Genomic DNA, 12,286 nt, shown 5'->3' on the forward strand with positions numbered 1-12,286 from the left:
TAAAAGAAAATCTCAAAAGTTGCTTTCATTTTTGAAGTGCTGATGACTTATTTTTTGACCATTTTGTCATGCTGGTGAATTATTTTGTAGCTGCTACAATAGTTTGATTGATAAACATTTTACAATTAAAAACAACAACAACAACAACAAAGAGGAAAAAACAGACCAGCAGAAAGAACTATTCAGTGTGCTATTTATCTGACACTTAACACTTACTTCATCATAATGACAAAGTATCCCTTAGCACCAAAAATCTACAGGAACTCCGTCTTTCTAAGTGACAACTAGTGCAAAATAACATTCTAGGAACTAACTGTACAACCCCATATTTTAACTGGCCACAGCTGCCTATAAGCTTATTTGAAATATTTGGTCTTTTTTTCAATTAAGACAAATTTCATAAAACACTATAAACCATGGCAAGAGACTCTGAGGAATAATTGTTTATTGAGTACCTATTATGGGCAAGGCACTGTGCACAAATTTTTGCTTTCATTTTTCCTCTAGCAAATATCCAGGAATTTCCAAGTATCATCAACCTTCTTTTATTTCTTACTCCTGGCTGGAAAAGGCCTGTGGCTATATGCCATTTTTAAACTGTCCTTTTACCAACTGACCTTTAGTGCTGAGCTCACAGTAGGTACTGAATAAATACCTCCTGACTGAAAAAACAAAGACAAAGAATTTACTATCATTTTGCTTGGTATCATAGACTATTTTAGAATACAAGGACTTGAGAAAATTCCAGGAGAAACTTCCCGATCACCTCATACCTTTGCTGCCAATGAAAGAAAGAATTCACTTCACAGGTGAAATCTTTCAAAATAAATGATAATTGTTAACTATTTTAAATGAGGCAAGACCAAAAAACTATGTACTTAGGAAACCATGGCTCCAAGCACACAGATATTTGAAGAGCAAACGCACTGGCATACTATCACCCGAATCATCATGAATCTCTACTGAAGTGCAATGTTACTGATGCAACATTATAATACTTTTGACTTCCAGTAACTCAATCCCCTTGGCCAGATCTGTGTTACAGTAATTTGGTGATCCAGAGGGTCAATTATCATGAGGTTCCAGTGTATTTCCACCTCTCATTTCCAAAAAATGTCTTGTATTTATTAGCTTGAAAGTGATGTTCAAAGTATATGATTTTTTTATTTTAAAAGGTTTTATTTAAAAAAAATTTTTTTAAAGGTTTTATATCAGTCCAAATTTTAAACTTCCAGACCAAGTAACGCATAATTCAGAATTTTACATACTCTTAATTTTTTGTGCTTTTTCACCTTCTCAAGTTCCCAAACATATTTTAAGTAAGGAAAAAATTATGATAGCAAAATTCCAAAGGTTATGGAAGTTCAAAAAAGCTGAGGAGACACACTGGGTGTCAACTACGCTTGAATTAAAAAAAAAAAAAAACCTCAGGAAAAAAAAGCTGAGGAGACTGCAAACTATTAACAATTTCAGTATTCTAATACTTTTTTTTTTTTTTACTTTGACCAAAGATTCTAGTGCTTTATAAAGACTAACCTAGATACAATGGTCTTAAAGTCTATCTAACCTTAAAGGCTAATACTCTGTTTTTAGCAAAACTTTCCTTAGATTTTAATTATCTGCATTTATAGGAAAACAAATTGGAGACAACCACATAGGGTCAAAAATCAAACTAACTTCAATTAGAGTAACAGTCTATTGGTTTTTGACATAGACCATACCAAGTGATTGTATACAATCAATAACTTTGAAGTTTCTACTTGAAAGATATAGTTGATGCCACAATATTTCATCCATTTGCCACGCTGTATAGGTATCATCTCCCACTTCAGAAAAAGGTAATCAACATTTAACACAACCATATCACTATCATTACTGTGTTAAATTAGGCAAGAGAAAACAGCATTAGTGCCAAAATGAAAGGAATTCCAGTGATTGAACAAGAGACCGTATCAGGGCAGGCAATGTGAGGGTAGAGCTCATTCGATTTCTTCAACTTTATGCTGAGGCTTAGACAGTCTTGAAATCAAAACTGAATATATCAAGTAGGATAGTTCATATATTGCAAAGTTTTCAGAAACAGAGGAATCCTGTGTTCAGATTTCTATCAGATTGCAGATGCTCAAGTGCAGACATGTTCCAGTGCAATGGTTTAATTGGTTAATTGAATGCTTGGTTACCTAAAGAAGGTATGACTGAATCATCAAGGTCCTTGCCAACCTGCTACCACATGATTGCATGGCTAATTCAACTCCTGCAGCTATAGGGCACTGGAGAGCTCAAACATACTTCAGCAGCTTTGGATCACTTAATTTTGTTTATGTTTAATCGGATAATTGTAGACCCTCCAAAATGATGCCTTAAAAAAAGCTGTATAATATTACAAAAATAAAAAGTGTAGTATGATTTCATTAGAGGGAGGGACAGGGTAGGAAGATGAGGGAAGGTTCTTTTATTTTTCATCACTGATTTCACCAGCAAATCTCAAAAACCCAAACCTACATCAAATAATTTAAACAGAAGTGGCATTTTCTTCATATGGAATGCAAAATGCACACATTCACATACTTACATATACATAAATATATACATATATGTTTCCTTTACAAAGCTTCAAAGGTTGCATTGCCAGCATGCAAACCTCTTCTTCCATGGAAATTCCTAATACTGACAAGGAATGTCTAAAATACTTAAGAGACTTATTTCCAGGAAACTGGACTTTCTTCTCTTCTTGGCTCTTAGAGAATTTTCCTGCCAAACTTCTACCAATGATCATTTTAAAAAATGTACACCCACATTGGTAATACACATTTAAAACATACTAACAAAATGGCCAGCTTGGACTCAAGAAAAACGAGGAAAAAAAACACCCCACAATAAAATCTAAACCCTTAGAAGGTGGAGTTTAGCTTTTTATATTCTTTTTCAGCCACATTATGTTGTTGCATCACTGTTAAAACATAAGCAGCATATCATCCAAGATATTTGCAAACAATATATATGTCACGTTTCCCAGCTGCTATCTTTAAATGCAATTTGTACTAATCTGAGTTCTAGTTCAAAAGCATCTGGACGATCCTGAGGGTTTGCAGCGAGCATTTCCTTAATCAGTTGTTTCATTCGCCCATTCATAGACTTTTTCTTCACAGGAATGAGAAGTTCCATTTTGGGATTTTCCAGAAGCGCCTCTCCAACAGGCACAATCTCAGTTCCTTGTTTTACATAACTCCCCAAGAGTTCCTTCTTTGTCTCTGTGTCTATGAATGTGATCCTTTCCAGCATTGCCCAGATGATAATCCCCAGAGCAAAGATGTCAGCTTTTGCTGTGTAATGTCCCTCCCACACTTCAGGAGCCATGTAGAAATCTGTTCCACAGGCTGTGGAAAGGAAACACTTGTTTACACTGACAGGTTCTTCTGGATTCTGCCCAGAGGCTGAACAAACTTTACTGAGACCAAAATCGGCCACTTTCAGTGTGGGCTCCAAGTCACTGGTATCCAACCTGCTTTGCGAAATCAGGATGTTATCAGGCTTAAGATCTCGGTGGATTATCTGGTTTTTATGCAAGAAAGCCAGAGCACTGCTCAGCTGAAGCATAAAGCTGGTGTTAGTTTTACGATTGGGTTTCCTGGACAATAGATACTCATTCATATCGCCGCCGTCACAAAAATCCATCACAAACCACAAGTAATAGGCGCTTCTGGGATCAAAGGCAATTTCTCCTTTTAATGAAGTCTCTACAAGCTATAAAAGGGGGAAAAAACAGATTACAACCATCTGCACAGTTTATACAATTCAGCTATGGGAAAACAATAACTGGTTAATAAGTTGGACTCCCAATTAAAGTGGAAATCCCGTGAATGTTTTATTTGGTCGGTGCTTTCATATGTGCATTTTAAATTTCAGTACTTTAAACTGTCACTTTGCCCCTAATGAATACACACCAAATCTCAAAGTCAAGTGGTAAAAACTTATTTAAAAATACCTTTAGGGGCACCTAGCTGGCTCAGTTGGTAGAGCATGGGACTCCTGATCTCAGGGTCATGAGTTTAAGTCCCACATTGGGCATAGAGCTTACTAAATCATAAACAAACAAATAAATGCTTTATTTTGAAAAATGTCCAACTGGCTACACACTTTCTGCATGTGTTAATGGAGCTGAACTCTACCTACCTAGCCAATAGCTTCATGAAAAAATTGACATTTCAGCAGCTAGCAGACCTGGGAGATTGCCAGCTGGGGTATAAACACCAATTAGGAAGTTCTATTCAATTAAACTGCCTGAAATATGTTTCTTGTTCACTGGACATATACTATCAACATTATACAATCTGTAAAACTAAGAGAAAAATGATCAGGAACACTAGTTGTTAAGGAAATAAAGCCTTCCTGTAGTCACTGATAAAGACTGCCATTATTACTTGATAAACTTCTACAGGCAGAATGCAAATATACTGGGGGCACCTGGGTGCCTCAGTCGTTAAGCGTCTGCCTTCGGCTAACGTCATGATCCCAGGGACCTGGGATCGAGCCCCGCATTGGGCTCCCTGCTCTGCAGGAGGCCTGCTTCTCCTCTCCCACTCCCCCTGCTTGTGCTCCCTCTCTCGCTGTGTCTCTCTCTGTCAAATAAATAAATAAAATCTTAAAAAAAAAAAAAAAAAAGAATGCAAATATACTGGCTATCTCTATCACTGTATGGCTTCTAAAAACCAATTTATAAAAAAACATTTTTACATTTTGATACAAAAATTCAAATCTGAGTTTGTATATTTCTTTTTTTTTTAAAGATTTTATTTATTCATTTGAGAGACAGAATGAGAGAAAGAACGAGCAGGGGAATGGCAGAGGGAGAGGGAGAAGCAGACTCACCGCTAAGCAGGGAACACGATGTGGGGCTCATCCCAGGACTCCGGGATCGTGATCTGAGCCGAAGGCAGATGCTTAACCAACTGAGCCACCCAGGCGCCCCAGAGTTTGTATATTTCTTTGCTACAAGCTGAAAACCTAGAATAAGTCGCTATTTTATTTGTTATCATTATCAAATTATAACTCTATTACCTGAAATTCAAGACTATTGATTACTTTACTGAATATGAACACCATTCTAAAATACAGCATACAGTGCTTTGAAAGCATTTGTCCCATGGTGCCTTTTCAGACCCCCTGAATAGAAACTCAGTAGGGAAGCTGAAGAGTTGTTGAAGAATGAATGAACTGCTAATTTTACATTTAAATCTACTAGTACTTCCTCTTGTCATTTTGGAGGGCAGAAGCAAAGAACACCTTTTCACACCATCTCCCCCAATGGCAAACAGCTGTAATTGCAACAGTCTGCAGATGTCTTTTTTGCATGCATTTTCTTTGTTCCATGTGTTTGCCAGTGAGCCAGAAAATGAAAGACTAGAAAGGTACAGATCACACAATTATTTACCAGGTGCACTGTTACTAAATATGCTGAGATTAAAGACCAGTGCCATCACTCTTCATTTCCTCTCTTCTTCTCTTTACTCTCAAAAGCAAACTTCCTAAATAGCTTTGAGCAACGCAAAGTCCCAGCATTCAAAGAATGGTTTAGAGTAAGGCCAGATAGTAAGTATTTTAGGCTTGACAAGCCACATAAGGTCTCTGTTCCATATTTTTCTTTCTTTTCTTTATTTCTTTTTCTTAAACAACTCTTTAAAAATGTAAAAACTTTTTAGCATCTGGGCCACATAAATACTGCCTGAAGGCTACAGTTTGAGGGCTGCTGGTTGAGAGAGCCCAATCCGCTTATTTCCACGTGTAGAGGATGTCATCAGCCATTGGTTCTCTTGCCTGAAGTCCTTCAACAGCTTCCCTGTTCTCTCAGGATACAGTCTAAGGTCTTTAACATGGGCTATGGGATCCTCTGACCCTGCTGATCATTCTAGTCTCATCTAAAACAACTCTCCTGGCATAGTACAGTCTTACTATCTTCTTTCAATTTTAGAATGCTTTGTACTTTTTGCTTCAAGACATTTGTATGTACAGATCTTTCTGGCTGGAAAGTTTTCTCACTCACCTGGCTAATTCCTCTTTATCCTTCAAGTTTCAGTTGAAACGGTTCGTAATTCTTGAACCCCAGGTTACGTCAGGTTCTCTATCATATGCTCCTATATCATTCTGTACCTTTCATTCATGACACTTATACAAGTTATACAGACTGGCCACTAAGTTCCTATGTTGAGACTGTATTCTCTGTTATTTGTTTTCCATTTTCTTCTAGGTAAGTTTTTTAGCTATTAAGAACTTACTTAATCATTCAGAACAAGGAAACCATCTAGAAAAACATGGAAAAAACACAAATTTGTGTAGAGAATGGAGAAAGCCATGCATAGGGACTCTGTGGTCACACTATAGATTAAATTGTTTTTACCAGATGTAAATTTAGAGAAGGCACTTGCCAAGGTGTTGATCAATGTCTTAACTAAATAAATTCATAGAAAAGACAATTTTAATAGAGCTACTTATTACTGAGTACTTCCTATGTGCCAAGTATTATAACTGTATCATCTCTGATTTTGACAACTTCCATGGAAGGTAAAAATTATTATTATTTTACATCTGAAGATACAGATGCTAGAAGAGATGAGTTATTTAGCCAAGATCATACAGCTAGCAAAAGTGATACAAGTCAAACACAGGCCTATCAGCCTTTAAAAGATAAAAGAGAGTACTAAATAAAAAGGTGCTTTAGATTAAAAAAAATCATTGGGTCAAGTCTGGAAGTACTTTACATCTTATTCTTCTTCTTCTTATTTTTTTAAGTAATCTCTACACCCAACATGGGGCTCAAACTTACAACCCCAAGATCAAGAGTCGCATGCTCTACTGACTGAGCCAGTCAGGCACCCCAATACTTTACATCTTAAAGCCTTCAAAGACCACCTAATACCTAGTTACTATAAAGGTTGCTTGATCTGGACTCAAGGATACCATTAGCACTAATTCATATATTTAAATGTCTTTGTATTTGTAGACCAATTCAATGGCAAAGTTCATCAAGGTTCTATCCACTTTTAAGAGGGAGTGTGGTAAGAATGTTTCTAATAGGGGCGCCTGGGTGGCTCAGTCATTAAGCGTCTGTCTTCGGCTCAGGTCATGATCCCAGGTTCCTGGGATCAAGCCCCGCATCGGATCGGGCTCCCTGCTCACTGGGAAGCCTGCTTCTCCCTCTCCCACTCCCCCTGCTTGTACTCCCCCTCTCGCTGTGTCTCTGTCAAATAAATAAAAATCTTTACAAAAAGAAAAAAAGAATGTTTCTAATATTTTCTAACAGTGCAACTTACATACTAAGCACTTTTTTTCTTTTTAAGATTTTATTTATTTATTCGACAAAGAGAGACACAGCGAGAGAGGGGACATAAGCAGGGGCAGAGGGAGAGGGAGAACCGGACTCCCCACTGAGCAAGGAGCCCGATGTGGGACTCGATCCCATCATGACCTGAGCCGAAGGCAGACGCTTAACAACTGAGCCACCCAGGCGCCCCATACTGAGTAAAAAAGTAAACAATAAATGGAATAGAGGCTAAGTAGTTGTGCTTTATAGTCACTGTCTTTTTTTTTTTTTTTTTTTTTAAGATTTATTTGAGAGAGAGAGAGCACATGAAGCGGGAGGGTCAGAGGGAGAAGTAGACTCCCCACTGAGCAGGGAGCCCCACGCAGGACTCAATCCAGGGACTCCAGGATCGTGACCTGAGCCGAAGGCAGCCGCTTAACCAACTGAGCAACCCAGGCGCCCTATAGTCACTGTCTTAAGAGGTAAAACTTCAGGATATAGCATGCTAAACTGCAATATAAATTAGGTTCTCAAGATTGATTATTTGTTCACCATATAATGAAAGCTGCAAGTTTCTAATGACACAGATTAATGTGTTTGTTTCTTTGTTGGTCCTGGTCCAAAAGCTTCTGTTGTTTTAAAATCATACTTCTGTACCCTGATGGTAAAATTCTGAATTTAGACATACTCATGGAAAGTTGTTTCCTTTTCCAAGAATGACTGGACTTAAGAAATTTTTCTCTGGTCTTTAACTAGCTATGTCTTAAGTATCTTTTCTCTTTAGCAAATATAGGCCTACTAGAGATTTTGATCTATGCCAGAAGCCAGCCAACCAACCAACCAAGTAAATAAATAAACAAACAAACCTTTTTCCTATGTTAGTGCTCTCCCCAGGTCTACAAAAAACATAATTTGAAGGCAAGAGTAATTTGGAAGTTAAAGGAACACAAGTTTTAGCAGTCAGATAGTCTCCTACATTCAGTTCCCAATTCTGCCACTTGCTGGATATGTGACTTGGATAAATTCATTATCTATTCTAAGCCTCAGTTTCTTCATTTGTAATGATGATAATAATAGTACTACCCTCACAGGATTGTTCTGAGCAACTGCCTTTAAAACACTTAGCACAGAGTGTGGAACTGAGTAGGAACCCAAATGTTAGCTATTAGCACTATTAATAACATTCAAGTGCTATGCCACATACTTCATGAAAATTAACTAGAGTTGCATGGTTAAGAAACCACACAACCCTCTAAAACAGCAAAGGCTTATATTCAAATCAGTAATTTATAAAGAAATGCCCAAATTACCTATATGGGTAATGCTATTGATTGTGGAGTTTTTCCTTTTCTTCTGGCTTCAGTTCCAAAAAACTTGATTTCAAATAAGTGAACTTATTAGACTCTAATCTCGATCACTTCTCTAGCTTCTGTGTTGCCCCATTCCCATGCAGATTGGCAAGTACCATGGCATAACAGGTGGCTTATGTTATTTTTAGGTATTTGCATCACAGGTTTAAATAAAACCTTGTTTTAAAGCAAACATCTACTTAGTTCTTGGCAGACCTTATCTACTCCTAACTATACAAACACCTGCATTTAAAAGTAGAAGCTCATCTGACTTTTATTCCTCTTCTTGCTGACCAATACTAAGTTATTTCTATTTCCCATTCAACCACACATACCTGTAAATAAAGGGAAGAATTAGAGCCGTGGGACATTTTTTGCACCATCCCATCTTTCTGTAGGATGCATTCCTCCAAGTGAATCACATTTGGATGTTGGCTCTTGATACTGCTTAGTGCCCAGAACTCACGCAGGGCTAGTTCAACATTTTCAGGTGCATGGCATCGAATTTTCTTCACTGCCACCCGTGCAGAGGTCTTTCTGATGACTGCTTCATATACAACACCGTAACTGCCTCGGCCTACCTCCCGTATTAGATCGTACTTTGGCTGGCTACTCACCATCTTCAAGGTCAAAGTTTCTGGAAAAATCAACAAAGTGCTCTGTTGAAATTAAGTATACTTACTGGCTTGTATACCTTCTTATGTATGATTTAATTATCTGCCTCACTGTTTGCAGTGCTTGAAAGATATTTGATACAACTTGGGCAAATCTAAATATTTGAATAATAATAATAATAAAGCAGCTAACACTTTGGTAGTACTTACCATGTATCAGGAACTGTTCTAAGCACTTCATAATATTAAATTCATATGATCCTCACAACAATATTATGAAATAGATACTATTATGGTCATTTTATAGATGAGAAAACTAAAGCACAGAGAGTTTAAGCAACATGCCTAAGGTAAAACAGCTATTAACTGGTGGACCTGGGTTTTGAAACCAGGCCATCTGGCTCTGACATTCATAACCATAACCATTACGCTATACTGCCTCTCATACAAACTGCTTCAAAATATTACTGTTAAAAATAAACCAAAAAATTCATCATTCTTATTTACTGATCATCAAAAAAGAACCTCCAGCTTCTCCTTAAAGCTGACACACACAAAAGTTCATAAAATTGTCAAAACAAAAACAAAAAAAACCTCACAAGTTAGAAATACAAACACCTGGCTTGTGCTTAGGGACTGAAAGTGAACCAGATTACATATAGAATTGAAAATGGGTTTTTTAAAAAAAGTAAACTGTGTATGTCCCTATTTTAACTTTGTTTATGTTATTTCCTCATTTCTTGCAAAATAAATGAAAATAAAGTCTGTGGAGAAAAATGGTCCTCTAAAAATAAAGCAAGCTACGTAGAATATTGTTACCTTTCTGTTGTTAAATTTAAACAACAGCTATTTAGATATAGGCCATTTTTGCCACCAAAAATTGTCCTCTGACAGTTCTTTCAAATTCAACTTGATAAATCATTTAAAGGCAGCAGCAAAGGCCCCACACAGAAATGCTCATGAGTCGAATCAAGAAAGTCTATAAAGTGTGCCACATCATTCTCCAAAGAATGTTAGGATTCTAATGAGCTTCAGGAACAAATTCTTATTTGTAGATTGCCACGATGGGCAAGAGATTATCCAATCTTCATAGTGTATAGCTCGGGGGAACAAGAAGCTACTGACTCTTGAGCCTGCAAAAATGGGTACAGCTACTTTAAGTCCATAGGACAGATTTAATAAAGAAAATGAAAGCTTCCGAGATCACTTCTTAGTCCCACTTCCCCTAACTGGAACCCCCCTTCAAATTCCTACTGCATTTCCTAGTGTCTGATATCCTGCCACGGAATCCTTGCCCCAGGTCCACAGTAGACACTCTTTCCTGCTCTCCGTGGATCACCAATTACTATCTATTTCAAAGTGGCTCCTGTCTTGCAAGCGGTCCCATACCCACACACGAAAGCACCCGAGTAAGGGGCAGGGAGGGCGTTTATGAAATCCCTGCATGCGAACCCAAGCGACCGGCCGGCACTTCCCGGGCCCCCACGCCCGCCCCGCTAAGCCAGCGCTCGGCGGCCGGCGGGCCAGGCCACACACCTGCCGGGCCGGGGAAGGGCCAGTCCTGGGCAGAGGTGTTGGCCGACGCGGCGGCTCAGCGCCCCGCTCATTGGCCGAGTATCGGGCCCTCCCCCTCCCCGGCGGCGGCCAGACTAAGCCCGGAGGGGATCGTCCCGAGGCCCTTCACTCCGAGGAGCCAGTCCTGCGGCTGCCTCAACTCCTCGTGGCTGGCGGCTGAGGCCCGGGGCCTGGGGAGGAGGCCAGGGGCTAGAAGAGGAGGCCGCAGCTAGGGCCGGTGGCCTGAGGGGTGCGGGCCGGAGGCCTGAGGAGCGCGGGGCCTTCCCTAGCATGACTCCGCTGACAGGTCTGTGACAGGCCTCCCGGGGAGGGAGGCGCATGCAAGGCCCTCGGCTCTGCAGCAGGGCCTCCGTGCCAGGGCCTAAGGGCCAAATTTACCTCAGGATAGCCGCCGCCGCTTCTCCCTCTCACGGGCTCTGCAGGCCGCCATTATCGGGCAGCTCGCGCCTCAGCCTCCGCGGCCTCCAGTCAGAGACCGGCGCGCGCCCCCGTGGTGCGCGCGGACACACCCCCTTACGCCGCGCGGCCCCGCCCCCCTCCGGCTTTCCGTAGCGCGAGCCGGGACGCCGAGCGCCATCCCTATTGGGCGCGCACCCCGCGCTCCGCCAGCCTCCTCCCTCTCCCGCGGCTCGCAGGAGCCAGGAGTCGCCGAAGGTGTGCGCGCTCCGGAACGCACCACTAGTGCCCCTCCCCGCAGGGGTGGCCGGGCCCGGGAACGGGGAGGCCGCTGCCCGCCGGGGCTCGGTCACCGTCCAGCCGCAGCGGGCGCGCACGGCCCGCGGGCCCCGGGGATGGTCTGCGGCAGCAGGTCCGGGCCTGGGGGTGCGCGCGCCCGACGCGGCCTCCCCGCTCCCTCCCCGCCCCCCTTCCCACCTACCGAGCTGCGGGCAGGTGTGCGGGGGTCGCTGGGGCGGAACGCCTGGTGCATCTTCTTCGGCTCGGGCCTGGGGTGCCGGCGGGACGCGGAGCTCTTCGGGCTGGCCCGCGGGGAGGCGCGGCGCGAGCTGGGAGGCCTGGCGTCTGCCCCGCCGGGAGGGAGGCTGCACCTTTTGTCAGAGTCACTGAGCCATGTTTGCGGACGGTGCAGTTGCCCAGGCGGCGGCGGCGCGGGACTGGGTGCGATCATCTGGGAGGACGCCGTCCCCTGCCCCGCCGGCGCGGTGGTATCTCCCTTAAAGAAGCCGGCACCTCATTGTTCCCGGGCCGCGGAGGCCGGGAGTCGGGGGCGCCCTGCCCCGCGCGGGGAGGAAGGGGCGGCGGCGCCCGCACCGGCACCTGGCCGCTGCCCGCCCGCGCAGGCCCTGCCTGGCGGCGTCCCCCGCAGGAAGTCGGGATCCAGCCAGCGCGCGGCGACGGGCGGCGGTCCGAGGCGGCCGGGGCCGGGACGCACCGCGAAGACCGCCGTTCTCTCGCGGCCCGACGGACAGCGGTCTTTCAGATCCCGGCACGCA

General features: G+C 42.4%; 1 protein-coding gene across 2 annotated transcripts; it reads right to left on the bottom strand.

Annotated features, from left to right (window-relative positions):
• Positions 1 to 810: 810 nt before the first annotated feature.
• On the bottom strand, positions 811 to 11,968 carry PDIK1L (PDLIM1 interacting kinase 1 like). 2 transcript variants are annotated; one of them, XM_036114623.2, is made up of 3 exons: positions 11,713 to 11,968; positions 8,982 to 9,283; positions 811 to 3,744 (listed from the first exon to the last, which is right to left on the bottom strand). In XM_036114623.2, the coding sequence occupies exons 2-3, from the start codon at positions 9,264 to 9,266 to the stop codon at positions 3,004 to 3,006; spliced, it is 1,026 nt and encodes a 341-aa protein (XP_035970516.1). In that variant the 5' UTR covers positions 9,267 to 9,283; positions 11,713 to 11,968; the 3' UTR covers positions 811 to 3,003. The 2 variants fall into 2 exon arrangements, with proteins under 2 accessions (XP_035970516.1, XP_035970506.1); XM_036114613.2 differs by lacking the exon at positions 11,713 to 11,968 and adding an exon at positions 11,214 to 11,340.
• Between the last annotated feature and the right edge of the window lie 318 nt (positions 11,969 to 12,286).

This window comes from Halichoerus grypus, chromosome 5 (assembly GCF_964656455.1).
Source record: "Halichoerus grypus chromosome 5, mHalGry1.hap1.1, whole genome shotgun sequence".
NCBI lineage: Eukaryota > Metazoa > Chordata > Mammalia > Carnivora > Phocidae > Halichoerus > Halichoerus grypus.

Bases quoted from the DNA above. Each gene is read 5' to 3' on its own strand.
- PDIK1L (XM_036114623.2), bottom strand. From the start codon at position 9,266: ATGGTGAGTAGCCAGCCAAAGTACGATCTAATACGGGAGGTAGGCCGA. The intron at 3,745-8,981 runs GTATGTGTGGTT...CCCCTTTTATAG, and splicing joins ATTCTTCCCTTTATTTACAG to CTTGTAGAGACTTCATTAAA.